The sequence below is a fragment of the Vipera berus genome (genome assembly GCF_964194415.1).
Source record: "Vipera berus genome assembly, chromosome: 1".
Lineage (NCBI taxonomy): Eukaryota > Metazoa > Chordata > Lepidosauria > Squamata > Viperidae > Vipera > Vipera berus.
The window spans coordinates 316,564,647-316,585,232 of NC_138202.1; the positions used below are offsets into that span (position 1 = coordinate 316,564,647).

At 42.4% G+C, this 20,586-nt stretch overlaps 1 protein-coding gene across 1 annotated transcript in view; it reads right to left on the reverse strand.

The window, feature by feature from the left end:
• Nucleotides 1–20,586, reverse strand: part of THADA (THADA armadillo repeat containing) — a 152,029-nt gene that overhangs the window by 23,588 nt on the left and 107,855 nt on the right. Inside the window, exons 33-34 of the mRNA XM_081313022.1 lie at nucleotides 652–1,058; nucleotides 283–404 (exon numbers count right to left, since the gene is read on the reverse strand). Of these exons, the coding sequence (XP_081169148.1) occupies nucleotides 283–404; nucleotides 652–1,058 (529 nt within the window). The remainder of the gene's footprint in view (nucleotides 1–282; nucleotides 405–651; nucleotides 1,059–20,586) is intronic.

A 20,586-nucleotide genomic window follows, 5' to 3' on the forward strand; every position in this document is an offset into this window, starting at 1 on the left:
AGGAGAGGGTCCTTTCCCAATGATTGCTGCATTTACTTAATGACTGATGCAAATAAGGTTGTAAAATCAAATGCGGTTACATGGTATCTCACTTAAAAATTGGGATGGTTTACAACTGTAATTCCAGACTCAATCTTTGTTTTAAGTGGAAAAAATGTATAGATTACAGTTAATAAAATTCTGAAATAATGCTTTCCCTTTCTGCATCAAAGTTCATTTTCATTAGCAGTCTGCAACCAGTAAATATAGATTAACCAAACACAAAAAGACAAGACAGTATACCTGCCAGAAGTATTTGCAATATTCATAATCCAATGCAAGAACTCTCTTGGATTCATTTTTCCAGTATCTTCCATCTTTGCAAGCACACTTCTGAGGTCCATTTTATACAGAACCTCTAATATCTATTACAGGGGGAAAAAATCAGCTACAGGAAATTCTGTTCTGAGCCTAATTGGAATATATAACTGGAGTTTAATTTGAGAGAGAGAAAAAGAAAACGTTTTATTATTCTCATAAAAAACCCTCCTCTTTTACAACCCAGTAGTCCCTATTCAGGCACAGACCAGCACAAAATGTTACTTTAAGTTCTTATTTTATTATATGTAACTGACTTGCCCTTAAGAAAAAGAGAAAAAAATAGGGTATCACCTTGCAAAAACATTCCGGATGCTTTTCCTTAACAGCCATCTTAATAAGTGTTTCCTCCAAGCCAGACAGTAGATTCAACAGAAGGTTTCCTTTTTCTTCCATCACATCTTTTGCATTCACTTGATTCAACCATAGCAGAATTGTTTCTAAGACCAGTAAACGTACTTCAGAAAAGTCTGAATGTAGCAGGTATTCAACTGACAAACAAGGATTCATTGTATTACTTTTCGTAAGTAAATTCCTGTTTGCAAATCTAGGTTCTGAACACATAGATGTGAAGAGTCTGGTGATGCTCTGGAGAAACTGAGTAAGTCCTGGGACTGCAGGAGGATGCTTGATATCCATTGCTAGTTCAGAATCCAAGATAATAGTGCTCATTTCCCCCCAAAATGTGTTCATATCTGTTTCTGAAATGAAATGAAATAGAGTAAAATGTTAAAATGAGAAAGGAAGTTCATGTATGGTTACCACACAAACACTTAAAGCATGCTCAACCTGTTTAGACACATATAAATCACATGCTCAAAGGGAAGTAACACATCAAATAAATTTAGCCAATGAAATTATTGTGAGCCTTAGTTGGTGTATCCATTGTTCCAATCAGAATGCATCTACCATTGTAGGGAAAGGAAACGGTTAGCATAGTCTGCTTACAGGTCTGCTATATCATTGGCTCTATACAAATAGCAATTGGTAATCTTTAGTTTGGTGTCCTGAATGAGCAGGCATCCGTAAAATCCTAAATCTTTCAATATCTGGTCAGTTGCTGGGAAATTTATGAAAGCAAGGATGTTGTAATGCTCAAAGTATTAGACTATGTGTGAGGACACCCAGGGTCTAGTCCACCTTTAATCTCAGAATCTTATTGGGTGACTTTAGACCAGTTTCTCAACCATCTCACAAAATTGCAATTCATTAAGTTCCTGAATGAAAAATGTGTTATAAAGCTAATAAATAATATGCAGAACATTGATGTTGGGATCTGATTAAAAAAAACCAACCACCATTCAGCAGTTCATATGACCAAATAGACATTACGAAATCTAAACTTTCATTAAACCTAGGGAGCATTTCTGGCCCTTCATTCATTTTGAATTATTTAGAAATCAACGATTCTAAATTCACACCTATATTAGTGGCAACCACAACAGCCAGATTGATTTTATCCTTATGCAACAATGTGACTTCTCCACTATCATGGAGGTAAAAGTCATTCCATCTGATTGTCTCACCCTCCAACATAAGAAGATTATTGCTGATATAAAGATCAGCAAACATACAGAGAGGCGGTAGCATAATGGGTCCAGAGAAAATCAAGTGGTGAAAGCTATAAAAACACAATGTGGTCATCATAAACTGCATCACATTTTCTCCAATCACTACAGGTTAGATTGATACCATTTGAATTTCTGCGAGTCCATTATCACTGCTGTGAAAAATATCCCTAGGCACTGCAAGACCAGGTTGTCATCAAAACACAAGCAGGCGTGGCTCTGGACAGAGCAAGTGCAGCAGAAAGTTCAGAAAAATAAGGTTCTTACAAAAAGAGGTATATGCAGAAGACCAGTGAAAACTGGCAAAAGTACATCTTTGCAAGAACTGCTAAGAAAGCTGTCACAGAGGCTAAAGCCAATTGTTATCAGGATTTAAATGAACAATGATGAGATGGCAAGGAAAATACCTATTGACTAAAGAAAACACACGCCAAGGCAGCAAAAGAACGCTACCTATGTGTTGAGGACAAAAATAGTTGGTAACTGCGGAATAAGCTCAAAATCTTGAAACACTGACAGGAGTACTTTGATGAAATCTCTAATGTCAAATTTCCACACCTACCAATTCCTGATGGCTTGGCTAAATGTTGGCCCAATCCTGTACTTTACAGCTGAAAAAGTTACCAAAGCTATCAGTGGCATGAAGAATTTGAAAGCATCTGTCCCAGACAATCTACCAGCAGACATCTGGAAACTGAAAGAACTTCACAACATAGCAGTGACTGGCTGACAAACTTCTTCAATGCCACTGTGGACCCTGACTGGGCCACGCGTATCAGTTCTCCTCTTCAGGACAAAGGCAAATGGGAAGATTACTGACAAATCAGTTTATCACACACAATTAAAATTTTTGCGTGGAACCTCAACCAAGTGACATTCTTGAAATCAGTATCATCAGTGCAGTTATTGTCAAAGACTTGAGTACCACTGATACCATTTTTGCAGCCCACATGGAGAAACGTTTTTAAATATCTTCCATGTCAGATGATATGGCATGTATTACATGACCATGGTGTGCCCAAGTCACTTATAAAATGTGTCTCGATATTTATTTATTGTAGCCAACTACTATACACTGGCCTTTCCAAGAGCTTTCCTATGAAAATTAATGTGTACTAAGGCTTAGCAGTATTACCACTGCTATTTATTCTCATCATGAATAAGTATCACATTAAATCTGGGACTTGCTTTATGCTGATGATGTCCTGCTCACAGCTACACAGGGAAGAACTGCACCACTCTTTTTCAAACATGGAACAATCATCTTAGCTAATTTGGTTTGCGCCTTGTTGTTTGCGCCTTGTTATCAAGAAGACTGAGAATCTGGAGAGTAAACAGCTCGAGCATCAGCAGTGAAGATCTAGTGAAAACAAACTTCTTCCATTACTTAGCATCCCATCTGCATAGTGATGGCAGCAGTAATGAATGCATAAGGATGGATGCAACATGGCTGGGGTCGATGGAGATCACTGGAATGCTTTGGGATAGGCATATACCAATACACTTGAGATCAAAAGTGAGTAACTTGTATAAAATAATGTACCACATGGGACCAAGTGCTGGCCAACCACCACAAGTGCTGAGTGCTCTTTACATGCCATGGAGATATGCATGTTCCATTGGTCATTAGCTATCTAGTAGCTACAATCTATACAATCTAGTAGCAGGTGGGTGTTGCACCAATAAGAGAGAAAATATGGGGAACATTATTATTATTATTATTATTTATTGCATTTATATACCGCCCTTTCCCTGAGGACTCAGGGCGGTTTACAGGGAGTTAAAAAACAACTATACAAAAGTTAAAACCCAATTTAAAAAATATTAAATCAACCCTGTACTATTAAAAAACCCCAATTAAAATGAATATCTCCTCAGCCTGGGCCCGAGAGCTCAAAGAGCCAGGTCTTCAGGCCCCGGCGGAATGATCGGAGGTCGGGAGCAGTCCTCAGCTCCACCGGCAGCTGGTTCCAGAGGGCAGGCGCCCCCACTGAGAAGGCCCTATCCCTGGGTGTCACCCGCCGGCAATCTCTTACCGGCGGGACCCTGAGCAGACCCTCCCTGTGGGAGCGCACTGGGCGAAGGGCGTTTGATGCCGGCAGCAGGTGTTCCCTCAAATACCCCGGACCCAGGCCATGTAGGGCTTTATAGGTGACAACCAGCACCTTGAATTTCACCCGGAGGGCAACCGGAAGCCAATGCAGCTCGCGGAGTAGAGGTGTTACATGGGAGTATCGGGAGACCCCCATTACAACTCGCGCGGCCGCATTCTGCACCAGTTGAAGCCTCCGAGTGGTCTTCAAGGGCAGCCCCATGTAGAGAGTGTTACAGTAGTCCAAACGGGAGGTCACAAGCGCATGAGTAACTGTGCGTAGGGCGTCTCGGTCCAGATAGGGACGCAACTGGCGCACCAGGCGAACCTGTGCAAAAGCCCCCCTGGTCACGGCTCCTATGTGATCTTCAAAATTGAGCCGTGAGTCCAGGAGGACGCCCAAGTTGCGAGCCCTATCAACGGGGGGTAACACCTCACCCCCCCATCGTTAGAGGTGGAATAACTTGGTTAACCCGAGATGCCGATATGCACAGCCACTCAGTCTTGGCGGGATTGAGACGAAGCCTGTTTCTCCCCATCCAGACCTGAACCGCCTCCAGGCACCGGGACATCACGGAGAGGGCATCGCTGGGTTGGTTCGGGGTGGAAAGAAAAAGTTGGGTATCATCAGCGTACTGGTGATACCCCACCCCGAAGCCACGAATGATCTCGCCCAGCGGCTTCATATAGATGTTGAACAGGAGAGGCGAGAGAACCGACCCCTGAGGGACTCCACAAATGAGAGGCCTTGGGGCGGATCTCTGCCCTCCCGTCAACACCGACTGCGAGCGGCCCTGGAGGTAGGAGAACCACCGTAAAACGGTGCCTCCCACTCCCAACCCCCTGAGACGCCGCAGCAGGATACCATGGTCGATGGTATCGAAAGCCGCTGAGAGATCTAATAGGACCAGGACAGAGGAGCAACCCCTGTCCCTTGCCCTCCAGAGATCATTCACCAGCGCGACCAATGCCGTCTCCGTGCTGTGTCCGGGCCTGAAACCCGATTGGTACGGGTCCAGATAATCAGTTTCCTCCAGGAACAGAGGGAGCTGATGCGCCACCACACTCTCAACAACCTTCGCCAGAAAGCGAAGGTTGGAGACTGGACGGTAGTTGTCTAAAGCAGCCGGGTCCAAAGCAGGCTTCTTGAGAAGGGGTCTCACCACCGCCTCCTTCAAGGCGGCAGGGAAGACACCCTCCTTCAGAGAAGCAGTTATTACTGCATGGAACCAGCCTCGTGTTCCCTCCCGAGCCGCATAAGCTAGCCAGGAGGGGCACGGATCCAACAAACAGGTGGTGGTGCTCAGTCTCCCCATGATCCTGTCCACATCATCAGGGGAAACAGGGTCGAACTCAGTCCAGATAACGTGCTCAAGACCGCCTGATTCCTCCACATCAGACTCTGCCCAGTCAGAGTCCAGGCCGGTCCGGATCCAAGCGATTTTGTCCGCCAGATGATGACTGAACTCCTCGGCTCGTCCCTGCAAGGGATCCTCTCTCACCTCCTGGTTAAGGAGGGAGCGAGTCACCCTAAACAGGGCGGCCGGGCGATTATCTGCGGATGCGATAAGGGCGGCAAAGTAGTTAGACTTCGCCGTCCTTATCGCCGCAAGATAAGACCTTATAAAGGTTCTTAACTGCAATCGGTCGGATTCGGATCGGCTGGATCTCCAACCGCTCTCTAGACCTCGTCTCCGACGCTTCATCTCCCGGAGCTCCACAGAGAACCATGGGGCCCAACGGGATCTGCGCCGGGTCAGAGGTCGCATGGGTACAACGCAGTCAAGTGCCCTGGTGGCAGCCGTTTCCCAGGCCTCCACCAGAGCATCGACTGGGCTGTGGGTAAGGGTGATAGGTATAGGCCCAAGCGCCCTCTGGAATCGATCCAGGTCCATTAGGCGCCTGGGGCGGAACCACCTGGTCGGTTCCGCCACCCAGCGGCGGGGGGTGGCATGACGGAAAACCAGCCTCAAGAGGTGGTGATCTGACCATGACAGAGGGGTGATGGACGGGGAGCCCCCTCCCAGATCATCCAACCACTGTCCAGACAGGAATACCAGGTCGAGAGTATGATCCCCCACATGAGTCGGGCCCTCAATAACCTGGGTCAGGCCCATGGCTGTCATGGAAGCCATGAACTCCCGAGCTAACTCCGACGACCCTCCCAGTGACGGCAGGTTGAAGTCACCCAGGACTATAAGCCTGGGGAACTCCACCGCCAACCCTGAGAGGGTGTCGAGCAGCTCAGGCAGGGCTGTTGCCACACAGCTGGGCGCCAGGTATGTAAGCAACAAACCCAACTGAACCCGAGAACCACATCTCAAGAGGAGGGATTCGCTCCCGGCCATTTGGACAATGGTGGCCTCCCGGGGACACAAAGTCTCCCGAATAACCACTGCCACCCCACCACCCCTGCCCTGAGCCCGTGGCTGGTGCAGCACCCGGAAACCTGGCGGGCATAACTCGGTGAGAGGCACCCCTCCCTCCGAACCCAACCAAGTTTCCGTGATGCACGCTAGATCCGCACCTTCCTCCTCGATCAGATCATGGATGAGGGGAGCTTTGTTAACTACGGATCTAGCGTTAAAATAGACCAACCTGAGCTCAGGGGCCTGATCACCCTCATCCCCGGGTAAGAGGGTGCTAACCGGAGGGTCGGAGCGCGCCACCGCTCGGAGATAGCGGGGGCGCGATCCCAGGTGTTGATATGGCCCTCCGCGCAAACACCTGCTGCCATTCCCTATCGCCATGGGGATTTGAAGCCCCACCCCCACATTCCCAGAACCAGCAGCCACCCCCCCCCGACCCCGTCCCGTCAGGACCTCTAACAGGTCCAGACTGAGTGCCAGTTAAAGATTCCCTCCCTACCCTCCCCTCCCTCCCCCTCCCTAACCTTTTAAAATAACCGGCTAAAAATTTTATCAGGGGCCTCTTAGCACGTCTCCACTCGAGGCCCCTAGTTAAGCCCAGCCACCTCTCGGAACCCTGGCAATTGGGTCCGTCATCAAGGGGAATGTTAGAAAAGAAGGCTGGTCGTATCCAGGAGGGAGAAACCCCTCTGAGGGCGCACAAGTCCGATCCAGAGTACTGTACGCGAGCCATAAGATGGAACTGTCCATATGAGCCATTGTTCACAAATGGGGTCAAAAGTTGTTAAGCTGATGAGATGTTAGTTCAGATGTAAAAAAACATTAAGTCCGGAACGTGTCTTCATCCAGAAGTCTGCCAGTCCGGCTCTGCTCTCACCTGAGCCGGTCCAGACAAGAGCCCATGACTGTCCTCTCACCTAGCCATGAAATCCAGCCTGGGATGGATAAGGGCAGCGTTGCTGGGGAAGCAAAAGTCCACCTTGCTAGTCTCTCACACCAGCAGGGGATTGATAGCCAGTCCAGAGCCGCCCTCTCACCACGGCCTGTCCTAGACTCCTTCCGGAACATCATAGGGAGGTCACGGGAACAGGAGAAAAAATGTCCCAAATCCTGTTCCAGCATCCAGTCCATCTTAGAAAGTAGCAAGCAGATCATCCAGCACACTAAATCCATTTCTAGGGCTGCAGGGAGCTCAGTTATAAATGTCAAATGCTCAGATTCAAGCAGCCAAATCTCCATCGTCCTCTGAGAAAAAGGAGACAGAAAAGTCTCCCCCATAGCCTCCACGCCGAGACGGGAATCCGCAGCCATTTTATAAGCGGAAAGGCCAGGAGCAACAGACAGGAACAGAGAGATCCACACGGCTGCAGACGGCGCCCTCCAACCGAGTTCAGGCGCCTGATAATCCATCCAGAGGTCCGCAGCAGGATCCTAGGCTGCCGAAGTCATCTCAATCTGAGAAGCTTCCCCAACATGCCTATAGTGCTAGGGCCACATTTTACAAGCACCACCTTACACTATCACCTGCACTGCCTACCATTTTAACAATCCAATCGAGTGGTCAGACTCCACAACAGGCCATAATGGTAAAGAATCTCATGAGTTGTAATCCAAACACATCTGAAGGGGAGCATGCTGCCTAAGGCTGACTTAATGTATTCAGAACAAAATTACAGTATCGTACATACTTACCTGAAAATACAATCAATTGAACTGAGCAAGACTAGCAAGAATTTTACACAACACCATAGAGCACATTGCTATTTTACAATTTTATTAAATAAACCACATATATATTGCAAAAGTTAAGATTGTAGGGGAAGGGAGAATATAAATAGGAAAAGAAAATGAGCATGAATAGTGTGAAACGTAATAATTTAAAACATAGCATTTAAATTCACATAAACCGTATATATTTTTTTAAAAAAATCCATTGTGATTGCATAAGAACGCAAGCCATCTTTGTTATAAAAATTAAAAACTATTATTCTTAATTTAGTATTCTAAAGTACTTGGAAGGAGCTTTGATACTAAGCAAAGATATTTGTGCCTAGTTATTTTTAGTTGTGGTAAATGAAACATTTTCTGTGGAAAAAAATACTTTGATCTGGGAGCTTGTTTTTTATCTATTATCTTTTTGCCTTCAATGAAACACAGAGCAATTTCTATATTAAAAACAATCAAGCCATTTAGCATAAGTATGGCTCTAGACAGATGAACAATTTTTCATATCCACTGCAACTGCTGTCTGATCTTTGCACTTCTAATGTTATTACCATATTTCTAGCAAGCATGTCACAACATGGAAACTTACAAAAGTATCCCCTAATATATGCTTACTATTATATGCTGGTATGTTCTCAACCTTTCATAACTTGAGCTCCACCAATTACTTTCCAAGAACATGGGTCCTACTTTGGAAAATGGTTCTTTCCCCAATATAGGGGAAGAGACAACTTTTCAGAAAAGACTAATGTAATCTCTCTTTCTCTGACACGCACGCACACACACACACATGCCAATAAAGGAGAATATCTCTCTCTCTCTCTCTCTCTCTCTCTCTCTCTCTCTCTCTCACACACACACACACACACACACACAAAGCAGTATCTGCTTACCTGTCTGAATAAATCTGCCCAAGTAATACCAGAGAATAGTAGCTAATATAAAATAGTATTTTATATTGGTACCTAAGCCCAAATCTCTTAGAGGTTGCTAGACTACTATGAGACCCACCCACCCCCGACCAATGTAATAGGAAACCAAGGGAAAAAATAAAGACTTGATTTGAGACTTAGAGGCCCTTTCCAATTTTAAGACTCATGATGTAACAATTGGTTCATTTATACCAAAACCTCCAACTGTGCATAAATTAGGAATCAAATGCTGACACTTACCGGAAATTATCACAGCCCTAAATGTGCAAATTGCCAAAATGAATAGCATGCAGTCCTAAATAGGCCAATTATGTTCAAAGTGCTTGCAGTATTAAAAACACCTTGGTAGTAGTAGCAGCAAAATGTATCAATATCACCGAATCACTATTAAAATGGGCAGATAATTTTGAACCTGACAGAACCACTGACTACTCTTAGAGACACAAAATACAATAAATCAGAAGAAGCTGAGTAACGCCACAGTATTTGCTATATTTTCACATAGAAATGAGGATAGTTATAAATAGATGAAATATATACAACTGTCATCCTTTCTTTTAGTGGCCAAGAGTAGGTGGGCTCTTTAATAGAATATTCTCTGTATCTTTTTCCATATCTTTTCTTTGGTGCCAAAAGGCTAGAGGGATTTAAGCATGACATCAGACAACATGAAACTCCCATTAAAGAAAGAGCTATTAGACATTCAATTTCCTTTAAAAAGGATGCAAGCCAAAAAAATTCTAGACATTGAAAGATGGCAAAAAAGATTAGAGTTTAGATACTACCTCCTCAGCTAATGGGACAAATATACAATTTTCGTACTTCTAAACTGCTGAGATGAGAAATATATGGGGACATCTGTCTACCACAACTCCTCCTATCTAGTCTTCCTTCTTTCCTATTTTTCAAAGCTATCTAAAAGCCAAGCTACGGTATATGGAATTTATTAAGGTCTATAAGTAACTTTTACTGTATTTTTCCTCAAAGGTTAAAAGGACACTAGCTCCAAGCTGATTTGGGATAATCACTTATCCATAGCTTCCTAAAAACTGTTTCTCCATCCTTGTTCTTATTAGCTCTACTTGGGAAAATATAGCTATTCTTTTCTCTTCTAGTGGGGTTTAAACGTCTTTGAGAAAGGGCCATTTTGATCTCAGAAAAAAGGCACAGGGGCTTGATTTAGCAACTTTCTGCCACACTGCTTAAGTTACCTTCACTTTGCTTTTCCTTTTATATTTCATGGGGGGAGGGATTCTGAATTCGGTTCCTGTTCAAGTTTTAATACAGAATTATACATTTAAATATTTTTTTTTTGAGAAACAACAGAAGTGCACAGTTCTGTACAAAGATTTTTTGTAAACAGGATACAGAAATGGATTGCACAAGATGGAGCTTAGAAAATAAAGCCTTAAAATAAGCCTTAGATATGAGAAACATTTGAATGATTTAGCTTTGATCTTCTATTCAAAGATTTTCTAAAAGAACCTGAATATTTACAGTAGATCTGTGTTGTACTATCCCACTTTAAGAGACATTTGGAAAAGACAGACTCATAGCGTGGCAGAGGAGGAACTGCACATTGAACCTAGCATTCTGATAGCGGTTATCCCCTAAAAACCCAGGGGACAAGATTTAATGCTATATAAACAAGGGAAGGGGATACACTTTAAAATCCTGCTCTGGTTCTCATAACACATACTGAAGTATTTTTCTAAAATTTTCTAAAATGAATTAGGCACTAGCAGAAAAAATTATACAAATGGTGCTCACTGTATTGATATAATTAATGTCCATTTAGAGGTATCAAGTTGGCTGGGATTATTTTGATGCAACTGCAGTCTTCCATTCCCCAAACTGTCTCCATAGCTACCCACAGCTGCATCTTAAGGAAATATGAGCCAGTGACTCTCCTTCATCACTTCAACTGGGCACACTGCCATCTGCTAATGGAAACATTATTAGGCTAGATAGTCTAATAGTATAATACTGCTTCAGGTTTTGTGTAACAACAATTATCTCTGAATTTCTTGAGTAGCATTTATTTCTAAAAAGGTTATAAGCTGTGCTTTTCCATAACCATCTCTGCACACTATTTCTGGACATCATACTTGCCACTGGGAATTGTAGTGTAGTTATAATCATAAGATTCCAAACTGGCCTAAATTTAATCATGCCACAAAAAGTTTTTTGTACTGATCTAACATTGCAAAATAAATTTGCTATGGTAGTATTTAAAGCAAAATATTTAGGAACAGCCAATGATAGAAAGGTACAAAAGCAAGGGAGTCATATTCTGGAAAAAGTAATAGCTTGTAAGTTATCTATGAACATCGTAACTAATTAGAAATTGTCCATGTTTAATCAGCTACAGAACTGTTAATGCTGCATTTCATTTTGTGCTGATTAAGCTATTTCAAGTAATAGGGAATATCTGTCCCATCAAGAAAGACTTCTCATTTTTTTCTTAAAAAGTCTTTTCCATGTTAGTTATTATATACCAGGAAGATCATTGATACATTAGCGTGAATTTGAAAAGCAAATAGGACAAAATACAATCTTCAGAAGATTGTTTTCAATTGTTTGATTTCTACACAAAAATAAATTTATTTATTTATTTATTTATTTATTTATTTATTTATTTATTTATTTATTTATTCATTCATTCATTCATTCATTCATTCATTCATTCATTCAATTTATATACCGCCCTTCTCCCGTAGGACTCAGGGCGGTTCACAAGGTTATTTAAAAAACAGATACAACAGTTACAAAACTTAAAATCAATTAAAATAAACGTAAAGGAGTAATATACTGCTCAAAAAAATGAAGGGAACAGAAAATAAGACATCCTACTATTAAATACAGTACATTGTGTTGTTTAAGTGTTCCCTTTATTTTTTTGAGCAGTATATGTTGGTTTTAGGTTGAGAATGTTTTTGCGTTGGAAGAATTCATTTCAGAGATCACAAACTATACAATAGTATATTCTGTAGAAGGCAACTTCCATAACAGTTATCTCCCTGATGAATAAGAACAGAGGTCCAATGTGGGACTTTCGGTTTTGCATCGTAGCACACAGCCGAGGAATTGTGGAGCTCCGCACCCCACAGCTAGTTTTGCCCTACCGGGGAACCTAAATGGGTCTAAAATCGCCCTGAAGAGGTGACAAAATAAGAGGAGTGCCCCGATAATCGTGGAATGATGGCAGGCATCTCGCTCTATCCAAGGGAAGCCCTCTAACCCAACAGGAGAAAGGCTGGCCACACCTCACTTACCAGCCCAAGCTACTAGAAGCTGAAGTCCAAAGGCACTAACCAGAACAACAGTGAACAGTGTGCTTGAAACTGGATGAAGAATTCGATCTTCTATCTCCTATTTTGTATCCGATTTCCTGAAAAAGATTCCCAAGAAGCAAAAATCCTCCCAGAGAAGGGAGGAGACTATACCCCCACTCTCCCATAGACGCAAGCGGCGAAATAAACTCTTATGGGGAACAAAAATATATTGAAATGATGTTAAAAATACTACAGTCTGGATAAATATGAAAACTAATAATAATAATAATAATAATAATAATAATAATAATAATAATAATAATAATAATAATAATATAAAGTTGGAAGGGACCTTGGAGGTCATCTAGTCCAACCCCCTGCTCAGGCAGGAAACCCTATACCATTTCAGGCAAATGGCTGTCCAGTCTCTTCTTAAAAACCTCCAGTGTTGGAACATTCACCACCTCTGGAGGCAGGTTGTTCCACTGGTTAATTGTTCTAACTGTCAGGAAGTTTCTCCTTAGTTCTAGGTTGCTTCTCTCCTTGACTAGTTTCCATCCGTTGCTTCTTGTCCTGCTTTCAGGAGCTTTGGAGAATAGCTTGACTCCCTCTTCTTTGTGGTAGCCCCTGAGATATTGGAACACTGCTATCATGTCACCCCTCACCCTTCTCTTCATTAAACTGTTAAAATTCCATACCTGAAAAAGTATTGATGAAATTTTAATAATAATAATAATAATAATAATAATAATAATAATAATAATAATAATAATAATACAATAACAACTACTACTACTCTTTGCTTTAAAAGCTGGAAAATGAACACCTAGTGACACCTAGTGGAGGATTAGAGAAAACTATAGCTTCACTGACTCAGAATTTGGCAAGATACCCAGAAATAGCAAAAAAAACAACTGGGAACAAAGCACTGGGCTATCTATTACAGGGTGAAATTATATATAATTCGAAACTGCTGACCTTCTGGGATTATAAACACACTGAGCTGCATTTTTAAATTAAAGACTGTTTGCAGAGAAAGAAAAACCTTGCCCTTTGGTTAATCTTCTAAAGGGGAAGTTACTGGAAAGCTTTCAGGTGGTTAAACACTTTGGACTGAAATCTTGGCTGGCTGCTAATCATAAGACCCCTGAAAAGGAGAACTGTTACAAAATACTGTTTTCAGTGGTGCTTTGATGATTGGAAACATTGGATTACAAAAACCATATATAAAGATAAGAACTACACAAGATTTGGTTGTTTGGATTTCAAGACAGGCTGGTTTGATAAAGCTAATTAAAGAGACTATGGTACCGGTGAAAAAACTACTTAGACAAGGGAGACAAGATGGATGTTGTATATTTATCTAAAAGTGACAGAAAACCACAAGACCCCAGCATGGAACATCAGAGATCTGCAGGAACAATGACTCAAGACAAAGCAAATACATTCCAGGAGAAAATATATGCAATGCTGCAACAGACTCAAATGACAATTGTCTTAAATCATGATGAGATTAAAAATAACTTTGATAATATAAATGAACATATCTCTAACCTAAACTCACAATTAAACAACGCTCAAAAAATGACGATAAAGAATGAACTAATAAATCAGACAATACAGTACAAATCAGAAGAAAATGACTTAAATACAGAAGCTACAAATGAAGAGAACTACAACTTAATACAAACAAAAGAAAATCTGCAAAATTTTGCTACAACAAAGGAAATAAAAAAGATGTTTTACCTTCCAGGACTTCAAAACAAACTTGAGGACAAAAAAAAAAAAGATTTAATAAAATAGATTAAAGAGCTGTCAGGAGAATCATTAAATCATGGGAGACAAAAAATGAATATTCTACTTGATTTGTCTTTTTTATACCCAACAATATCTACAAAAATACAACCTGGTAAGCTAAATCTACTGATTTGGAAAGCGATCTGGAAAAAGAAGAAAAATAGATATAAGAGATGTGATTCAACTTACCAGATGGAATACTATATGACTAAACACTTGTTTGAATACAGTCAAAAAGTATAAAGTTTGTGTATAAAGAGGCCCTATAGTAAGATTGCTATATGGTCTACTATATCTTTAAATACTTCTTTGAACATGGTTAAAAGAATAGATAAAGCTTGTACATAAAGGGGCCCTATCGTAAGAAGGATAAGATATATAAGTAGTATAATACTTTTATAATATGTGAAATGTAAAAATATTGAGACGGTGTAAAAGTTTAGATATTCAAAGGTAATGAATTTTGAGAAAATTATGATAAGAGTGATTTCAATACTGAGGGAAAATTAAGCTTAAATAAAAATTTTGAAACAGGACATATAATGACTTAATAAGATGACTTCTATAAATACAATTGAAACATAAGCTGATTAGAAAAGATGTTATATGTTGATGTTATTGTTATATGTACAAATACTAGAAAAATGTTTATACCCAACTCTGTATGTATTGAAAATATTAAGAATTATATTTGTTTAATGTAGACAAACCCCTTCATGGATTACTGCCTTGTCATGGCGAAGGGGCTTGCGTAATTCAATGAAGCTATGAGCTGTGCCATGCAGGCCCACCCAAGACGGAAAGGTCATAGCAGAGAGTTCTAACAAAACGTGATCCACTGGAGAAGGAAATGGCAACCCACTCCAGTATCTTTGCCATGAAAACCCTATGGACAGTACCAAAAGGCAAAACGATATGACGCTAGAAGATGAGCCCCTCAGGTCGGAAGGCGTCCAATATGCTACTGGGGAAGAGAAGAGGGCTAGTACTAGTAGCGCCAGAAAGAATGAAGCGACTGGGCCAAAGCCGAAAGGATGCTCAGCTGTGGATGTGTCTGGTGGTGAAAGGAAAGTCCGATGCTGTAAAGATTTTTTCTCCATAGGAACCTGGAATGTAAGATCCATGAATCGAGGAAAGCTGGACCACCAAACAAGAGATGACAAGACTGAACATCAACATCTTAGGTATCAGCAAACTAAAATGGACAGGTATGGGTGAATTTAATTCAGATAACCATCAGGTATACTACTGTGGGCAAGAATCCCTCAGAAGAAATGGAGTAGCCTTCATAGTGAATAAAAAGTAGGAAAAGCAATACTGGGATACAATCCTCAAAATGACAGAATGATCTCAGTTTGAATCCAAGGCAAACCATTCAATATCACAGTAGTCCAAGTCTATGCCCCAACCACCAGTGCTGAAGAGGATGAAATTGACCGGTTCTATGAAGCCCTACAGCACCTTATAGAAATAACACCAAAAAATGATGTTCTTATCATCATGGGGGATTGGAATGCTAAAGTAGGAAGCCAAAAGATAACCGGAATAACAGGCAAGTTTGGCCTTGGAGTACAAAATGAAGCAGGGCACAGGCTGATAGAATTTTGTCAAGAGAATACGATGATCATAGCAAACACTCTTTTCCAACAACCCAAGAGACGGCTCTACACATGGACATCACCAGAGGGTCAACACAGAAATCAGATTGACTATATGCTCTGCAGCCAAAGATGGAGGAGCTCTATACAGTCAGTAAAAACAAGACCAGGAGCTGACTGTGGCTCAGACCATGAGCTTCTCATTGCAAAGTTTAGGCTTAAACTGAAGAAAGTAGGGAAAAGCACTAGGCCACTCAGGTATGAATTAAATCATATCCCTGTTCAATATACAGTAGAGGTGACAAATAGATTTAAGGAATTAGATCTGATAGACAGAGTGCCTGAAGAACTATGGACAGAGGTTCGCAACATTATACAAGAGGTAGCAACTAAAACCATCCCAAAGAAAAAGAAACGCAAGAAAGCAAAATGGCTCTCTGAGGAAGCTTTGCAAATAGCTGAGGAAAGGAGGGAAGCAAAAGGCAAAGGAGAAAAAAAAAGATACGCGCTGGTGAATGATCTCTGGAGGGCTAGGGACAGGGGTTGCTCCTCTGTCCTGGTCCTATTAGATCTCTCAGCGGCGTTCGATACCATCGACCATGGTATCCTACTGCGGCGTCTCAGGGGGCTGGGAGTGGGAGGCACCGTTCTACGGTGGTTCTCCTCCTACCTCCAGGGCCGCTCGCAGTCGGTGTTGACAGGAGGGCAGAGATCCGCCCCGAGGTCTCTCATTTGTGGAGTTCCTCAGGGGTCGGTTCTCTCGCCTCTCCTGTTCAACATCTATATGAAGCCGCTGGGCGAGATCATTCGTGGTTTTGGGGTGGGGTATCATCAGTACGCTGATGATACCCAACTTTTTCTTTCCACCCCGAACCAACCCAGTGATGCCCTCTCCGTGATGTCCCGGTGCCTGGAGGCGGTTCGGGTCTGGATGGGGAGAAACAGGCTCCGTCTCAATCCCGCCAAGACTGAGTGGCTGTGCATATCGGCATCTCGGGTTAACCAAGTTATTCCATCTTTAATGATGGGGGGTGAGGTGTTACCCCCCGTCGATAGGGCTCGCAACTTGGGCGTCCTCCTGGATTCACGGCTCAATTTCGAAGACCATATTGGAGCCGTGACCAGGGGGGCTTTTGCTCAGGTTCGCCTGGTGCGCCAGTTGCGTCCCTATCTGGACCGAGACGCCCTACGCACAGTTACTCACGCGCTTGTGACCTCCCGTTTGGACTACTGTAACGCTCTCTACATGGGGCTGCCCTTGAAGACCACTCGGAGGCTTCAACTGGTGCAGAATGCGGCCGCGCGAGTTGTAATGGGGGTTTCCCGATACTCCCATGTAACACCTCTACTCCGTGAGCTGCATTGGCTTCCGGTTGCCCTCCGGGTGAAATTCAAGGTGCTGGTTATCACCTATAAAGCCCTACATGGCCTGGGTCCGGGATATCTGAGGGAACACCTGCTGCCGGCATCAAACGCCCTTCGCCCAGTGCGCTCCCACAGGGAGGGTCTGCTCAGGGTCCCGCCGGTAAGAGATTGCCGGCGGGTGACACCCAGGCATAGGGCCTTCTCGGTGGGAGCGCCTGCCCTCTGGAACCATCTGCTGGTGGAGCTGAGAACTGCCCCCGACCTCCGATCATTCCGCCGGGGCCTGAAGACCTGGCTCTTCGAGCTCTCGGGCCCAGACTGAGGAGAAATTTTTAATTTGGGGTTCTTTTTAACTGACTACAGGGTCAATTTAATATTTTTAATTTGGTTCTTAATTTTTGTATTTTGGATTTTTAATTCCCTGTAAACCGCCCTGAGTCCTCAGGGAATAGGGCGGTATATAAATATAAGTAAATAAATAAATAAATAAATAAATAAATTGAATGCAGAATTCCAGAGAATAGCTAGAAGAGATAAGAATGCTTTCTTAAATGAACAGTGCAAAGAAATAAAAGAAAACAATAGAATAGGGAAGACCAGAGATCTTTTCAAGAAAATTGGAGAGATGAAGGGAACGTTTCATGCAAAAATGGGCATGATAAAGAACCAAAATGGCAGGGACCTAACAGAGGCAGAAGAGATTAAGAAGAGGTGGCAAAATTACACAGAAGAAGAATACAAGAATGAGCTTAACATCCCTGGTAATCACAATGAGGTGGTCACTGACCTCAAGCCAGACATCCTAGAATGTGAAGTGAAGTGGGCCTTAGAAAAGCTGAGCAACAACAAAGCTAGTGGAGGTGACAGTATTCCAGCTGAGCTATTCAAAATCTTAAAAGACGATGCAGTAAAAGTGCTACACTCAATTTGCCAGCAAATTTGGAAAACTCAACAGTGGCCACAAGATTGGAAAAGATCAGTTTACATTCCAATTCCAAAGAATGTTCAACTATCGCACCATTGCACTCATTTCACATGCTAGTAAAGTTATGCTTAAAATCCTACAAGCTAGACTCCAGCAGTATGTGGATCGAGAACTACCAGAAGTACAGGCAGGATTTCGAAGAGGCAGAGGAACTAGAGATCAAATTGCCAACATACGCTGGATCATGGAGAAAGCTAGGGAGTTCCAGAAAAACATCTACTTCTGCTTCATTGACTATGCTAAAGCCTTTGATTGTGTGGATCACAACAAACTGTGGCAAGTTCTTAAAGAGATGGGAGTACCAGACCATCTTATTTGTCTCTTTGGAAACCTACATGCGGGTCAAGAAGCAACAGTGAGAACTGTTTAACTTATATGCAGAGCACATCATGAGAAAGGCAGGGCTAGATGAATCAAAAGTTGGAATTAAAATTGCCGGGAGAAATATCAACAACCTAAGTCTAAGATATGCAGATGATACCACTCTAATGGCAGAAAGTGAAGAGGAACTAAAGAACCTCTTGTTACGAGTGAAGAAGGAGAGTGCAAAAGTTGGGTTGAAACTAAACATTAAGAAAACCAAGATCATGGCATCTGGCCATCTCAATTCCTGGCAAATAGATGGGGAAGAAATGGAGGTAGTGACAGATTTTATTTTCCTGGGCTCCAAGATTACTGCAGACGGGGACTGCAGCCAAGAAATTAAAAGACGCTTGCTCCTGGGGAGGAAAGCCATGGCAAATCTAGACAGCACACTACAAAGCAGAGACATCACCCTGCCAACAAAAGTGTGCATAGTCAAGGCTATGGTCTTCCCAATATATGGCTGTGAAAGTTGGACCCTAAGAAAGGCTGAACACCAAAGAATTGAGGCCTTTGAACTATGGTGCTGGAGAAGACTCCTGCGAGTCCCTTGGACTGCAAGATGATCAAACCGGTCAGTCCTAGAGGAGATCAAACCTGACTGCTATTTAGAAGGCCAGATCCTGAAGTTGAAACTCAAATACTCTGGCCACCTAATGAGGAGGGAGGACTCACTGGAGAAGAGCCTAATGCTGGGAAAGGTTGAGGGCAAGAGAAGAATGGGACGACAGAGAATGAGGTGGCTGGATGGAGTTACTAAAGCAGTAGGCGTGAGCCTAAATGGACTCCAGAAGATGGTAGAGGACAGGAAGGCCTGTAGGAACATTGTCCATGGGGTCACGATGAGTCGGACATGACTTCGCAACTAAGAACAACAACAACAAATGTAGACAAAAGGAGAATATTATTGGAAGAAGAGAGGATCAAGGAAATATATTATCAACTAACATATTGGTCAATTATAGAAAATAATTATTGTTTTTAAATATATGAACCCAGACAACATATTGTTCACCAAGCACTAAATATTGTTATTGTAAAAAAATTAATGAAATATATTTTTTAAAAAAGAATAGGGGTCCAATGTAGAAGAGTAGAAAGAAAAAAACAATGGGATATACCTAGTATACCAGTTATTTATGAAGTTATCTATATAGTTATTTATGGAGCATGAAATGAAGCTAAAACTGACAACTGTGGAATATAGCTTAAAAATGAACTAATCACATACACAGAGATGACAAAGCCAGAAATACTGGTTATCACCTATAAAGCCCTACATGGCCTGGGTCCGGGGTATTTGAGGGAACACCTGCTGCCGGCATCAAATGCCCTTCGCCCAGTGCGCTCCCACAGGGAGGGTCTGCTCAGGGTCCCACCGGTAAGAGATTGCCGGCGGGTGACGCCCAGGGATAGGGCCTTCTCAGTGGGGGCGCCTGCCCTCTGGAACCAGCTGCCAGTGGAGCTGAGGACTGCCCCCGACCTCCGATCATTCCGCCGGGGCCTGAAGACCTGGCTCTTTGAGCTCTCGGGCCCAGGCTGAGGAGAAATTTATTTTAATTGGGGTTTTTAATTGTACAGGGTTGGTTTAATCTTTTTTTAAATTGGTTTTTTAACTTTTGTATGGTTGATTTTTAACTCCCTGTAAACCGCCCTGAGTCCTCAGGGAAAGGGCGGTATATAAATGCAATAAATAAATAATAATAATAATAAAAATACTATCAAATGATGCTTTTGAAAAAATAATAATAAGGAACCAAGTCATTAAGAGCCAAATCATGTGCAAAAGAAATGACACTGGAAACCAGACCAATGGAAGCTATATACAAAGTGCAAGGAAGCCTCAGTCCCATCAACAGTTGCTGAATTTTCCTTATTATCACGGCATGTTCTGGCTGATAGATGGTCTGTTATTTGGACCATCTATATAAATAATAAAGGGAAAAATAATACCCTTTAAGTAAGTGAAATGAGTAATTATATGCAAAATGTGGATACTTTTCTAATACAGCCACTTGAGCATATTTATCTCTTCATCCCCATTTTTACAATAATTTGAGCCTTGGAATGCTTTATCTCTGTTAAACTCTAGAACAAGGGTGTCAAACTGCAGGCCCACAGGATGGACGCGTCACGTGGAAGCCGCGCCCATACCATTGC